At 36.0% G+C, this 14,662-nt stretch overlaps 2 protein-coding genes across 2 annotated transcripts; one reads left to right on the top strand and one right to left on the bottom strand.

Moving 5' to 3' along the window:
* Positions 1 to 298: 298 nt before the first annotated feature.
* LOC110451709 (purpurin-like) lies at positions 299 to 3,920 on the bottom strand. The gene is made up of 2 exons (XM_021499849.1): positions 3,609 to 3,920; positions 299 to 917 (listed from the first exon to the last, which is right to left on the bottom strand). Exons 1-2 carry the CDS (start codon positions 3,865 to 3,867, stop codon positions 499 to 501), a joined length of 678 nt encoding a protein of 225 aa, XP_021355524.1. The 5' UTR covers positions 3,868 to 3,920; the 3' UTR covers positions 299 to 498.
* Positions 3,921 to 6,913: 2,993 nt separating this feature from the next.
* LOC110451765 (protein shisa-4-like) lies at positions 6,914 to 14,401 on the top strand. The gene is made up of 4 exons (XM_021499934.1): positions 6,914 to 7,186; positions 11,089 to 11,215; positions 12,235 to 12,395; positions 13,090 to 14,401. Exons 1-4 carry the CDS (start codon positions 7,144 to 7,146, stop codon positions 13,278 to 13,280), a joined length of 522 nt encoding a protein of 173 aa, XP_021355609.1. The 5' UTR covers positions 6,914 to 7,143; the 3' UTR covers positions 13,281 to 14,401.
* The last annotated feature ends 261 nt before the right edge of the window (positions 14,402 to 14,662 follow it).

Genomic DNA, 14,662 nt, shown 5'->3' with positions numbered 1-14,662 from the left:
CGCTTGATATCGTCCTGTAATTGAATACGTAAGTACTGATTATATTGTTTCTTGAGCAGTGTCTTAGAAAATCGTTGAGCTGAATTTAGGTTTGTTTAACACTTAATAACCAAAATTTTGAAATTTTATATTATTTGACGGGGTTTTAGATCTTTTTACGATAATGTGCAATAACAACAACATACAACGGCAACGAAGACGACGACGACGACGACGACGACAAGTTGATGTGTTATATACATCAACAGGCATGCTCAGTGCAGTCTAAACAGACAAATAAAACATGATTGTGATTCAACATTTAATCATATTTGTAGTTAGATCGTAAATTAACACGGAAAATAAATACTATCATACGCAAAGCCAACATCCCAAACCAGCACCAGAGTAAACTCCATCTAAATCGGATATAAAATGGCTGAGAGTGCCACTAGGAATAGTCACAGTTTAATAGTTTACGTGATGACGTCAGCTTTTACGTCACCAATTTGCTCCCATTCAGAAGCCGCGCCACCTATTCATCCATTGCCTGGCTCCGCCCCATAGGTTGCCTCCTTGTGAGCTCAAGGCACACCCGCCATTTTGGACTATGGGTAAAAGAGTCGATGGATGCACGCAGACTGCCGTCATAACTTCGTTGATTTGGCTCATTTCTTCTGGTGTGTGTCCGTTTCTATTCCTATTCAAAGTGTAAACAAATGCTTGGTCGCAAGTTCCGTCTATACGCACATAATCACAGGAGTAGATGACGGCGAACCCTGTGTAGTCGGTGCGGACGATCCACAGATTCCTACCGACCCAACGCTGTCGTACTGGTACATTGGTTTGCATTATCGTGAACTTCGTCATATTTGAATAGGGATCCGGTATAGCTGTGCTTTCAAGTCGCGTGCAACCAAACCATACACGCTGGAGATCTAAAACAAAAAAATACCCGGAGATGAAAGGTTGTTTTTTAATTATTTTGAACTTTGAAATGAATTGATTATCATCGTAGTCAAGCTCATAAAAAGCTCAGGATTACTTTTGAATAATAATAGTTAAATTGACAAGCCATATTGAATTGGTGCTCCGAATTGTATAGCAATGACACCGGCAAATATCGCCAATACATGTATATACGTGTTTAGATAAAAACAAACCGGAAACACAATATTAAATACCAAGAATAATCCCAATGAACACGAAATATGAGCATTTAAAATCCGCATTATATTGCAGCTTGTCTATATATAACGATTTTATTTATATACATATACTTTGTACGTATTTTTTGAATTGTCTGTTAGTCAACGTTCAGCCTTAGTAATACAAGCGACGTCACAGAAAGATTTGTCGTGACCACAATATGCTCCGAATTCCTAAATATATTATATTTTGTACATGTACCATATTTTACACCGCATTTCCTCAACTCTCTTCTCACTTCCAATGTAAAGCATCCCTATTCATGCCACTTTCCCATACAATGAAAGGTAACAGATTTATATAAATGTATCAATACTATTTCTTTCTTGAACAAAGTGTTGATGTTCGGGTGGAAGTTTATTCTGGTAACCACTTGTGTTAGCATCGGTCTCTGTCGTTCTGTCTCGCTCTCACCTGTCTCCTAGCTGTCTCCAACTATAATTTTTACTTTACAAACTTTAACAATAAGCATGATAGTTTCTCTTCAAAAAGGTGGGTCGATACAGAATCCAAATAAATAATCATTAAAAACAAGAGGTGAACACCTTCTCAAACATTTTGTGTATTGATACAGTAAACCGAACAAATCAAATGTAATACTTGAATTTCCATTGTAAAAAAATGGTCGCAGATAAGTTTGACTGATGAAAGATGACTATTTTTTTGTAAAGAAGAAAGAAGCGATTTGTGTAGGAAATAATCAAAATACGTCTTTATTTTTTATAACTTGATAGAGCATAAACACAAACCAGTGTAAATGGGGCTATAAACTATATAACATTATTTTTTTTTTTAACAGATTTTGGTTTGGTTTGTTTGTGTTTTACGTCCTATTAACAGCTATGGTCATTTAAGAACGTGTCATGTTTTGGTGGTTGATTGATTTTATTTTGTCTCAACACCTTTGCATTGCAATGGTATACTGAGATATATAAATATAAAGATTTCATGTACAGTAATTAGCATGCGTTGCTATATAGAGGGATACAGTATGATAGAAACGGAGATGTACTGCAGTTACATATAATAAATACTTTCATGCAGGGGAACAGACAGAATTATTTGTTTTGATAAAAGTACATATTTTTTTCAGGAATGCTTTTCTTTTAGATGACATTATAACCTTAAGCGATAATATACTATGACGTCTAATTAACATAGAGGATAGAGAAAGTTTCCTTTCATTATCTAATGACGGACATTCAAATATATAATGTAATTCATCTCCGATATCTCTTACATTACACAATTGACAAATACGTTCATGTCTTGGTATATTACTCCTAATTGCGGCTTCTACAGGTAAGTTACTATTTCTGGTTCTTAACCTACAAAGAGTATAAGCATCTTTTTTTGAGAGAATATTTAAGTAGCTTAATATCGTAAAAACTTTAGTTTTAAGTCACGTTTACTTTTAGTGTACTCGGAAATCAAACGTTCCCGTTTACCCCTGAAATAAGAGGGAAGACAGACCCAAACGGTTTCTGAATAGAAAATATTCATGTGTACAGTTTTAAAGTTTTTTGTAGTAATTGGTTAATAACTTTATACGTGTTCCTTTCAAGAGTATCTAATTGTTGCACAGCCGAAATGTAAGTTAAACAAATTATTCAAAATAGAAACAACACAAAATAACAGCGTCAGCATATTGAAATGTATTTGATAGAAATTGGGGGTGATCGGGTTGCGCTGTGAACAGCGCACTTGCCTTTCGCCAAGGCGGCTGGGGCTCGAGTCCCCGATCAGACTTGAAAAGGTTTGTGGTATGTCATCTGCCCGAACACGTGGATTTTCTCCGGGTACTCAGCTGTGAAACTTGTTTCGAAATTGTTGTAAAATAAATAAAGTTTATATTATCGAAGAGCTATGGCGGGTTGCTATGCCTATTTCCCCAACCCTGAGACCGCTAGTGCTCGCGTGTCACCGTGTAATAATAGATTAATGTAAACAGACGAATTCAAGGTCATGACGTTACCTGCTTTCTTACAAAACACACATCTTGATTTTGTTTTTCTTGCACCTATCAATGGCAAAATGATGTATATCATTTTCGAATAGCATGTCTTACACGTGTATTGCGATCCTTAATTTGTGCTGCAGTCTTCCTGCATTTCAAACAAACGAGACTGTCTACAACGATGAATTTTCCCGTATTTGAAAGTATTTTTTTTTTAAGTCTGGGAAACCCCATCACTTTCATAGATATAGTGAGTATGTCTATATTTGCAGTATCATATTAACAATACCTAATATCTCAGCAGTTCGAAAATTCATATTCAATTGGTTTTATATCGATTCTATGCATTTTCGCTGCTAGAAATTATTTACTCATTAATATTTTTTTCCGTTTTCATAAATGCCGACTTAGGGAAATATGGGCAGTTTTCCGCCATAGCTCTTTAATGTTCTCCCTTACTTACTTGTTTCAAAGGTGAGTGTTCCATAGGATCCCATCGAATACCGGTGTCGTATATTGGAATCCAATAAACCCGCACCATTCTGTGCCGTTCTTTGGTTTCGCATGGATATCACATACCATTCCCCTTGGAAAGCATCCATAGTGAAGTTCTCCTGCATTTTCAATTGATTGACCAAGCATGGCTGGCTGTGCTGTCCCGTGCACAATTTGATAAAGAAAAAAACCGCTGAGCAATAAAATGATTTCGTTCGGAATTCCATTATTGCTTCCAAGTGTATTGCTTGGTATACTGAATGGCCGATGTGTGCTCACGAAAAGGCAATGGTCAAATGAGACATGCTTGATTGTTCAGTTAAGGAGAACCCCTTTGTGTGGTTGAAGACTTAAAGATCCGCGAACCACTGCCTATACACTTAAACTACGCATCGAGGATTGTACAGTGGAATTCTCTTTTGTTTTACCGTCAGTTGGACAGGGATCCTTAACTTATGTTGTTGACACGCATCAGTCTTTGTCCAGGGCTCGTTTGCTGTCTAAGACTGACGAGACGATGAATTTGTTTATGTCAGTACGTTTTTTTTGCCGATAGCATTGTCCGATTGGCGTGATAACTTTCTCATTAACCGTCTTCTTTTCGTGGTTGTATGTTGACATTAGTTCATGCAAACTAGAAATACATGTACCACAATAAATCAATAAAAATAGTCGTTACCGTCCCGACACACCATGAAAAATGTGACCCTGGTGCGTGTGTTTGCTAAGCACAACTGCACTGAGAACAATTGTAAATACCATTAACGACCGCATTTGTCTGTATAAATAATTGTGTGTGGACAATGTTCTGTCCAAAAAGGTCTGTTATTGAAAGAAGTAAAGGCTGCTTTCCAGAGGATTCTCTAAAGGGTTCAGAAAGTATAGTCGGATCCGAGTCGTAAGCTTACTTAAGCAATTTGGGTCCCCCCCCCCCCCCCCCCCCCCCCCCCCCCCCCCCCCCCCCNCCCCCGCGCGCTATCATCCGGACAAAAAAGAGTGATTAACATAAGTTAAAATGATTTGTTTCATAATTATTGTAAAATAAATATTTTACGGAAGCCCATTGGTGTCAAATGAAATACAAAAAAATTAGATAATCAATAATATCTTATATACCTACAAGCAACATGTTTCCGATTATGTTTTTTCTTAATATCCTGTAGGGTAATATGACCTTATGTATATGAAGACTCACTATCGTTATACTTGTAGTCAAATTTGTTTTACCCGAGGTACCGGTTGTTGACTTCATGTTATATTGCACATTGCTGGAAGCGCTTGTGCAATTTAATACAACTTCCAACACCAACGGGCAAATGTTTTAGAACATGGTGCTCAATTAAGTCATTGCATGAAAGAGTATGCAAGCAAAAGTAGAAGAAGCGATTCTGATTTCAACGTCTAATTTGGCTGGAGGAGAAGTTACATTCATTTAAACTCCACGTCTTAACTATAATTTTGGGCATAGAGGTTACCTTACGAATGATGGTTAGTTCGCATGTTTATCGAACTCGAGTTAGCTAAACTTTTCAAAATCTATAAAGACAGGGGGTTTATTGAGTGTCGTTAACAATTTGAAAGTATTTTAACGAGAATTAGATAAACATGATATTCAACCATCGCGATTTTGGGGACCTTTTTCTTCCTCGACGTTCAAGCGTTTCTTGTGTGATTAAATTATTCCTGTTTCCGATCGTGGAAAAACAATTGTCATAAACTATGACATCCCAAAGCATTGTTACTTGACGTAATAGTTAGAAGATTGACAGATGAAATAACCTCCAGGGTGTTACCCACTAGACGATAACCAAAGATGTTTACCGACTCCTAGAAGGTCGGGAGTGAGGAAATATGAAATTACAAAACAAAATGCCTCGATGAATGAACAATTTTGTTTTTTGGCACATTCAGTAAAAAGCAAATCCCCCAGTCGATACTGGTGGCATTCGGTACTCAGAAAGTGTATTTGTACTTGGCTAACATACCAAACTAAAGCCTACATTAACGAAAATGTTCTTCCGAGTTCTTTTTACACTAACAGGGTTATAATTATGCTTGCAGACTTCGTTAAAAAATGGGGGGGGGTAACTTTAAATATTAATAGGAAGCAACACATCACTGACTCAATCTATTTATTAATTTTGCATTTCTCTCCAACAGAAATGGAGTTATAAGCATGTAGTTTAGTGAATGTTGCTCGTAATCTGTTCTACAGTACACTTGACTCCGTTCATTTTGTTAGAGTTACCTCCCTTGTTACATTTTTCTATCTTTTGAATAAAGTGCACATTTTGCAAAATATGGTACTATAGAAATTAAAATAAAATATTATATTATTGTTACTATAATAAGAATAACTCCCAGAAATACTTCATTGATTGAAAGATATAAATTCCCCTGTTCTTTAATTTCGTAGCAAAATATAACATCTGAGTTCCAGAAATCACGTCAACTTTCCGGAAATACAAAAAGTGAAATAAATTTAAAAAGTTAATGAATAGTTCGGCATTTGCACTCAACATTGGCCAATAGTAAGTTGTAGTAATGTAACATTTTGCTGATTTTACAATATTTATGATGTTCATTCATTTAAGTAAATAGTGTTACATACAAACATTATATATGGTAATATAAAGTTGTTCACATGTATATATATGTATGCGTGTATGTTATATATATATTATTTACATGTAGAAAGAGAGAGAGAGAGAGAAGAAGTTTCATGATGCATCGTTCATTCACTTTATATTTAGCCAATTTTGAAATATAATATCACCAAAATCACTTGGAATCCGTTCTTGTCCCATTTGATCTTTCGAATACCTGCATGTCATTGACCTGTATCACCTATAACAGAACATTCACTTAACTTTTGCATCACAATAAACATCAAAAGACAATCTATAATCCAAAGTAATACCTCACAATAAAATTAAATACGTAATTGCACGCCAGAATAACTATCGATATTAAAATCACCCAGACACAGTAGCTGTTTCGTGCACAGCGTCTATAAATTTGCATTAAGGTATTGTCGTATTCAAACGGTGCAAAAAGTATTTTATAAAGTAATTGCACAAATGAAAATGTCATTCCTTTAACACAACCCTGTCCTTTTAACTTATTTGTGGAAGAAACTCAACAACGATCGACCGTCTAGCATGATAAGATCGACACAGGTAAAGTTTACAGTTTAAAGGTAAAAGCTTTATGTTCAACAAGGCACCTATTCAACGAGCTCTCGAACAACAAATCATATCGATCTGCCAGACTTTATGTGCCCGGGCTTGTTCTGGCTTTAAAGGTTTGTTTACCTAGACATAAATACACACATATATATACTGGTAATAAACACAAACCGTGTTGGCCATTGACGGCATACTCGTCACTATGTAAAGCTTACTTAGTCACGCTGATTCGCGTTTCATAAAAAAACAAACTTTATTTACAAATATGAATTTGTGTGTTCCAAAGTCTACAGAAGTACGACAAGAGGATTAAACATGGCGCTGGAAATCCTCTTTATTTTACTCAGTCTTGCATCAGGTATGTACAACATGCATAAAGGGGAGCTGTCATGTTTCCGCATGACAGCTGTAAACATCTAATATTATTTTTTTACAAAACTTTGTTTGCCCCTCCCCCCGTCATTTTCTTCCTCCATCNATGACGGGGGGAGAGGCAAACAAAGTTTTGTAAAAAAAAAATAACACATCACATACCTGGAGATATATAAACATTTTTTACAAGTGTAAACAAAATGCAGATAAGTGATCTGTGACTGTATAATGGCGGATTTACTTTATATTTAATATTATTCACGTTTTTCCTTCAATATTTTTGTCTTTTAAAATTCATTACACTATTCATTTAATATTTGATAATTCTTTATTTATATATTTTGTTCTTAAACTAATTTTGAAGAGTTTTACACATAGTCAATATCCCAGCTCTCTAGAAACTTATCATGGAATATATATCTGTTTTCAATAGAGTTTTAGGTATGTGTGCGTGTAAACGCCGCTTATCTATACTAGTAAACTTGTGTACACGTCACAAGTACATGTGGACAAATATATGTCGTAATAGCTGTAAGTTTCTGCAATTGTATAAATTTTTGATGTTTATCTTCAATATTGTTGTACAAATAACGGTCACATGCATGTCTACAGTTCTTCGAGGAAACGATGTAAACATCTAATATTATTTTGGACAAGAATTTCAATTAATCTTTTCCCACTGAGAACGGTCAGATAAAGACCCTCCGGGTAACGTACACACTTGCTGTTACGTTGTATATTTAGTTATCAGTTATTGACCCTTTATAGAACCAGCTGGGCAGAAAGACATACTTTAGTACAGATTTTAGTTTGGTTTAGCATTGTTTAACGTCTTATCAACAGCTATGGTCATTTAAGGACGGCCTCCCATGTGTGCAAGATGCATGCGTGTAGTGTATGCGTGTGTGTTTTGGGAGGCTGTGATATGTTTGTGTTTGTCTCCTTGTGATAGCGCGGAACTGATGCCGACTTTATAGTGCTACCTCACTGAAACATACTGCCGAAGACATCCGGTAGGACATCCCACCCGGTCACATTATACTGACAACGGGCGAACCAGTCGTCCCACTCCTAAATTGCTGAGCGTTAAGCTGGAGTAGAAACTTCCATTTTTACAGACTCTAGAATGTTTCGGCCAGGGGACAGAAACCAAAGCCTTCCTCACAGGGGCGAACGCTCAACTAAAGGGACTAGTGCATAACCCCAGGTCTTAAACACACCCATCTTCGAAACTCAAGGGTCCGGTCTCGATACCTATATTAAAATATATAAACCGTGGATTGCGAGGATGGTACACATATGTCCGACCACTTTTTAAACTTTTAAACACATTTGTAACATAATAAATAAGGTAATTTGAAATTTAAGTATAGATGAACGTTTTAAAGAAAAAATCTAGCACACGTTAAACACAATAAGACTATGTTTTAAATATTTATAAGGCTGTCATTGATACCCCCATAAACTATTTGTTAAATATTTGATGATATGGAACTAGAGTCAATCAAATAATGTTGAATGAAAACGATATGCAGAATAAAAATAACGTATATATTCCTGTACCACTGTGACACGATTTGTTTACCCGTATCCATAGAAACCATGTAAATACTTACCGGTGATGTCAGTACAAACATCGTCAGCAGTTAAAAAATACTATTCCGGTTCGAGTAACACTTTATAAAATTTCCTTTTATGTAATGAAGTATGAAATAAGGTTGACATTTAAAACGGATTTAAATCAGAACGCCGCGTCATTCCGCATTTTTTTTTTAAATACACTGTATACCTATTACATGTTTCTCGAAGTGCAGAAACATTTATTGGCCCAGCTCAGTCACTTAAGCACTGGACTAGAAATATGTAGATCCGGGTTCGACTCCTAGCATAGACACCTTGGCTTGAGTTCGATACGAGCGTATTACTTTTGAAATTACATGATAAAAGCATTGTAATGCCAGAATTGTCCCAATTACTCTAATTCTTGGTATTTAATTCATGAATTTCATGACCGTATTGGTTATTCTAATTGAACTCTGTTAACCTCAGGTGATAATACCCTGGCGTATGATATTAATGAACTTATTTAAACTAATGTCCAATACTATATACATTGTAAATGGTACTGAACGATTTAAGAGATTATAATATAATAATTGAATGATTAAAATCTACTGAAGACCTCTATTGTTGTACAGTCTGGATATTATATATATATTACTATGACATATATATATGTAGTAACTTTGTAACAAGAGGTCCATTGGACCTGTATCGCTCATCTGGTTTTATATTTAAGTCATTACAACTGAATGCATTAGTACATCTTTATATGAAATTTGCTCAAATTCAGACAAGATATATGTTCTAACCCAACTGGGACCACAATATCTGACTTTCAACTAATCAGTGGCCTCCATTGAGTTGCCATGTGAACAGATTTTGAAATAAGTAATATGTCATATTACAGGGTGTAATTAGACAATACTTTAATTTTCAATAAACTATAAGCTTTTATAAACCTAGAAACCAATTTTTAACAATTTATAAAAACTACACCATAGAATATGATAATCTAGCTGTACCAATTCTTAGGACCGCAGGGGTCAAATCAACCTCAATCAATTAAGAAATGTTTGCAGGCAATTAGGGGATATTAGCGTCTTAAAGCAAAATATTAGATAATTTTCCTCTTTGGGGCCCGGTCTTCCTAGCCCCAGGGGTCAAACCAGTCTTATTTATTAAGGAAATGATTGCCCTCCCCCAATGAAGTTTCAGAGCAAATTTGGTTGAAATCTTCTCTGGCGTTTAGGAGGAGATGCGTTTTAAAGCAAATATAGCTAAGTTCCCTTTCAGGGCCCCGCCCCCCGGGCCTCAGGGCTCGACCAACCTCATTTATTTAAGAAATGATTGCCCTTCCCTAGTGATGCTTCAGACTTATTAGTACGGCTTTTGATATAGAATTTAGCGTGTTCTTATACACTTTGTCTGATTATGATTTAATTCATATATTACTTGGGGGTAGGTAGCCTTCCCAACATATTAAGCTCATCTGATTATGTAACCTTTGTACTGCATAGTGCTATTTTTATTGACAAAATGTTGCTGTTGTATCAGCGTTAATAATGAAATAACACGTACAAATGTACGTACAATAGCAATGTCTACCTAATTACTATTTTTTATCAGGCATTCTATTTTTGTATAATTTGCTGTTAACGAGACCATTCTTTCTGTACTTACTAAACTAATTCAAGATTTATTAACTTCTCTCTTCATCTCTGTAGTTAACTGATGTATTTATGTGCATTTAAGTATCAATTAATAATATTTGATTTGTATTTTGACTACACTGTACATTTTTGTAACTCTTCAATTTGGAGGAAATAAAAAAATAATAATACTGCAGATGGTCGCAAAAGTAGTATTACAATGCGTAGATAGAACTATCGACATTGTACTATATTAAAAGAGATGTTAAGTGTATGCAGAAACCATGGTCTCATATTTCATCCATGCTTGTGTTCATAATTCCTGAGCCCGAGAGCAGGTAGCCCGAGTTTACCTCTGGCCCTGACACCAGACTGAGACATTTTGACAGATATATGTCCCACACTAGACATCTACCTGGACTAGAGACCAGGGTAATATGAAATCTAGGCAGGTAATATGTACCGTTAATACATACATGCATAAAGTCTATACAGAATAAACACTATCGATTTGACATCGCTGATTTGTGCTGTAACCATACGATAGGAGTCATTGATCTTCGCACGTATATATTTACTGCCCTTGGTAGCAGAGGTAAACCATAGCGTTAGAGGTTAATAAGTGGAACTCTTTAGATATTACATGATTTTGAGGTTTTTTTTTTTTTACTTTCAGTGAGTTACGGCTGGGATTACTGTTACTATAGTTACTACAGCTACAAATATCGCAGGCACGAGACCGGATACAACTACTGTGATACTTCCTGTTGTGGTTACTCTCAAAACAGATACTGTTGTTCCTAGTAAGTATATAAATAACATCTTATACCGTAAATAGCCTGTTTCCATGTAACACTATACATCGTATATATCCTTATACTATGTAACATCTTATACCGTAAATAGCCTTGTACCATGTAACACTATACATCGTATATATCCTTATACTATGTAACATCTTATACCGTAAATAGCCTTGTACCATGTTACACGTATATCGTATATATCCTTATACTATGTAACATCTTATACCGCAAATAACCCTGTACCATGTAACACTTTACATCGTATATATCCTTATCCTATGTAACATCTTATACCGTAAATATCCTTGTACCATGTATCCTTATACTATGTAACATCTTATACCGTAAATATCCTTATACTTTGTAACACAATATACTGTAAATACCCTGATACACTATGTAACATTGTATACCGTAAATATCCTTGTACCATGTAACACCTTATACCGTAAATATTCTTATACTATGTTACACCTTATACCGTAAATATCCTTGTACTTTGTAACACCATATACCGTAAATACCCTGATAAACTATGTAACACTATATATCGTAAATATCCTTACACTTTGTAAAACATTAAACAGTCAATACCCTTATTCTTTGTTATTCCATATACCGTAAATATCCTAATACTGTGTAAATTTCATAAATATTGCCAATGCCATAGTATTGCAGCTCAAAGCACGTATTAAACTATTTACCGTGTATCTGAGAACACTGCATCTCACAATAGGAAGCACGATGCTGTAAAACCCTTACACTGTCAGTATTTGTCTATCGCCACGTTGGCGATTTAATAGCGAGATTTAGTCTACGGCGTTTTATTTTCTATACATAAATATATATATCAACGTATGAACGTTGAGTTATGTAAGAGGAGAATATCAAGTCTGTTAATATTATCTTCTGTATATATTTTTACAAAGGAAAGCTTTAAGCAGATGTTATATGATTTATAAATTAAATGAACGACAATATACACTTCTTGAATTACCACGTTTTGTTGATTTCAGTGATGGAACTAAGGCAGGAGCGATTGTGGGCGGAGTGATATGTATTGCAGTGATAATCGGAATTTTGGCGTGTTGTTTAAAGTCTCATTACTTCCGATCGAGGAGGGTGGTACGACCCCTACAATCCCAGCCCCAAGTTACATCGGGGAACATTACAATCAGTAAGTATACGGAAACGAAATTGCTATTTCCACGAAGAGGGGAATATTTTGGTCGGTTGGGTGGTGCAGTGGGTACCGCAATTGTCTTTCACCAAGGCGGCAAGGGTTCGATTCCCCGATCGGAAGTGAAAAGGTATGGGGCACCTGACCGACCACGTGGATTTTCTCCAGGTACTCCGGTTTCCTCCAACAGTAATACACCTGCGCGCTAACATCAAGGCTAACAAGATTAATTAACATAAGTTGAAATAACTTGTTTCATTATTGTTGTAAAATAAAGTTTATTTTCATGCCCCCGCACTAAAATAGGGGAGGGGGGGGGGGGGCATATAGTGTCGCCAATGTCCGTCCCGCCCCTACGCGTCCCGTCTCGTCCTGTCGCGTAGCGTCCCGTCTCGTCCTGTCGCGTCCCGTCCCGTCCCGTCCCATCCGGATCCATGAGCAGGCCCGTTGTATGCCTTACAGGCATTTGCTAGTTTATTTATATTTTGGGGATATGTGGGGAGATTTCATTACTTTCATCGCAACTAACCGAGAGATATAATATGTAATCGTTACAGTATACTTTTAAACAGAAACCACATTTGTTGTAAATCAAATTCGTAACACTATACAATAATATAGAATCAGATTTCTATAATTCAGTTTCATACCACTATTCGATAACTATGTTTCTGTGCCATTCTCTTTACAGTTCAGACACCCGGGATGATGGCAATGCCACCACCTTACTCCAGTTACCAGAGCATGCCTCATGCCCTACCCACTGGGCCAGCCCCTCCCTATCGACCTCCATCCGCGGCCCCTCCTGGTTACGTACTACAATCCGGTGATCTAGGGCCTACTGACCCTCCTCCCTACACAGGTCCACCGCCAAAATACTGAGAAGATGACGTCACTTTGATCACTGAAGTTTAAAAGTCATAAACTGCGGCAAATTTCCATCCAGTGGAGTCAATATTGGTGCTAGCGTACATCGCAGTACGTGCCGAATTAAGTTTAACACTGTTAGATACGGTGCTATTGTCCACGGCGGACACTTGGTAATTTTGAACCTGTATCAACAAACCCTGTGTATTTCTTCATGTTACGATGAATTACCTACCGTAGTTTTGTACTTTTCTCCGGCAGGCTTAGCTTCGAAAATACATATATCATCAAAGGAAATTACAGATTACAGATAACAGTTGACTAATCGGCCGCGGTCGTTCCGAATGCTTATCCGGGGTTACGTTCGGTTTACGTACAAAGTGGTTTATGGACATCAACAAACAATGTGATCTACAAACTGAAGTTGTAGGTACGAACATTTTCAGACAATTGGAGTAACGCCAAAATACTTATCAGAAAAATCAGATCCGGAAGATCAGACGATTTCTATACAATAGATGTCTGAAATAATGGTTTTGTATCGGTAGGGGAGACAACTCGTTAAGAATTAATGGTGATCATTGGTTTTCTGTGTTATGTGCCACATTAGGAATATAGGTCTTTTATAGGATTATCGCAAATAACAAAACATCTTTTCAGATAGACAATTCAAATAAACATGTCTAGAAACCGGGAATGAGTAATGATCACTATTATGTAATTTTGCACTCGGTACATATTTTCAGTGTTATTTCTCGTTTACGAAAAGTGCCGACGATTCCCGATTGATTGTAAGAATCATTAGTCAGCGATTCCGTCCATAGTCAGAAAAAAACATGTTATTTAATAAGTTTGTTTATCAAATTGTTAGATATGCAATAGATCATCAAATAAGATATGTTATCACCTCTCTAACACATTAATCATGGACTTGAGCAAAACTACTTCCTTCGCTCAAGTCCGAAACTGTAGGCGGAGGTTGAAATTGATTCAAGAATCTATGCATCAAATCATCATTTTATAAATGTTATAAAATGTCATGTTAAATTGTCAAAGCTGAATGTTGTGATATCCATTTTCAAATTATCATATGATTCTACTTTTATAAAAAGTTGATATTAAAATGTCAATTCATATACATATTACGTTTTATCTATTTTATTTTCATGGTGGCATGGATAAAAAACATCATATATAGTATTCATTTTAACATTAATTTTCAATAACCGTTAATCAATATTGCATACACGTACGGATCAATTTGATATACCCTAAACTATTGTAACGTAGGTTCTCAATAATAACAATCCACCCCGTTGCAGTTCAATGATATGTTTATTCCGTGGACAATAAACCTATATAATGAATAAACATACATAATCACTCATACATCGCTC

This window comes from Mizuhopecten yessoensis, unplaced genomic scaffold (assembly GCF_002113885.1).
Source record: "Mizuhopecten yessoensis strain PY_sf001 unplaced genomic scaffold, ASM211388v2 scaffold6169, whole genome shotgun sequence".
NCBI lineage: Eukaryota > Metazoa > Mollusca > Bivalvia > Pectinida > Pectinidae > Mizuhopecten > Mizuhopecten yessoensis.
The sequence above is the reverse complement of the archived record's forward strand: the minus strand, read 5'-3'. Positions and strand labels throughout refer to the sequence as shown.

Coding starts and splice junctions, on each gene's coding strand:
- LOC110451709 (XM_021499849.1), bottom strand. CDS start 3,867: ATGGAATTCCGAACGAAATCATTTTATTGCTCAGCGGTTTTTTTCTTT. Junction 918..3,608: donor AACACTCACCTTTGAAACAA/GTAAGTAAGGGA, acceptor TTTTTGTTTTAG/ATCTCCAGCGTGTATGGTTT.
- LOC110451765 (XM_021499934.1), top strand. CDS start 7,144: ATGGCGCTGGAAATCCTCTTTATTTTACTCAGTCTTGCATCAG. Junction 11,216..12,234: donor AACAGATACTGTTGTTCCTA/GTAAGTATATAA, acceptor TGTTGATTTCAG/TGATGGAACTAAGGCAGGAG. Junction 12,396..13,089: donor ATCGGGGAACATTACAATCA/GTAAGTATACGG, acceptor TTCTCTTTACAG/TTCAGACACCCGGGATGATG.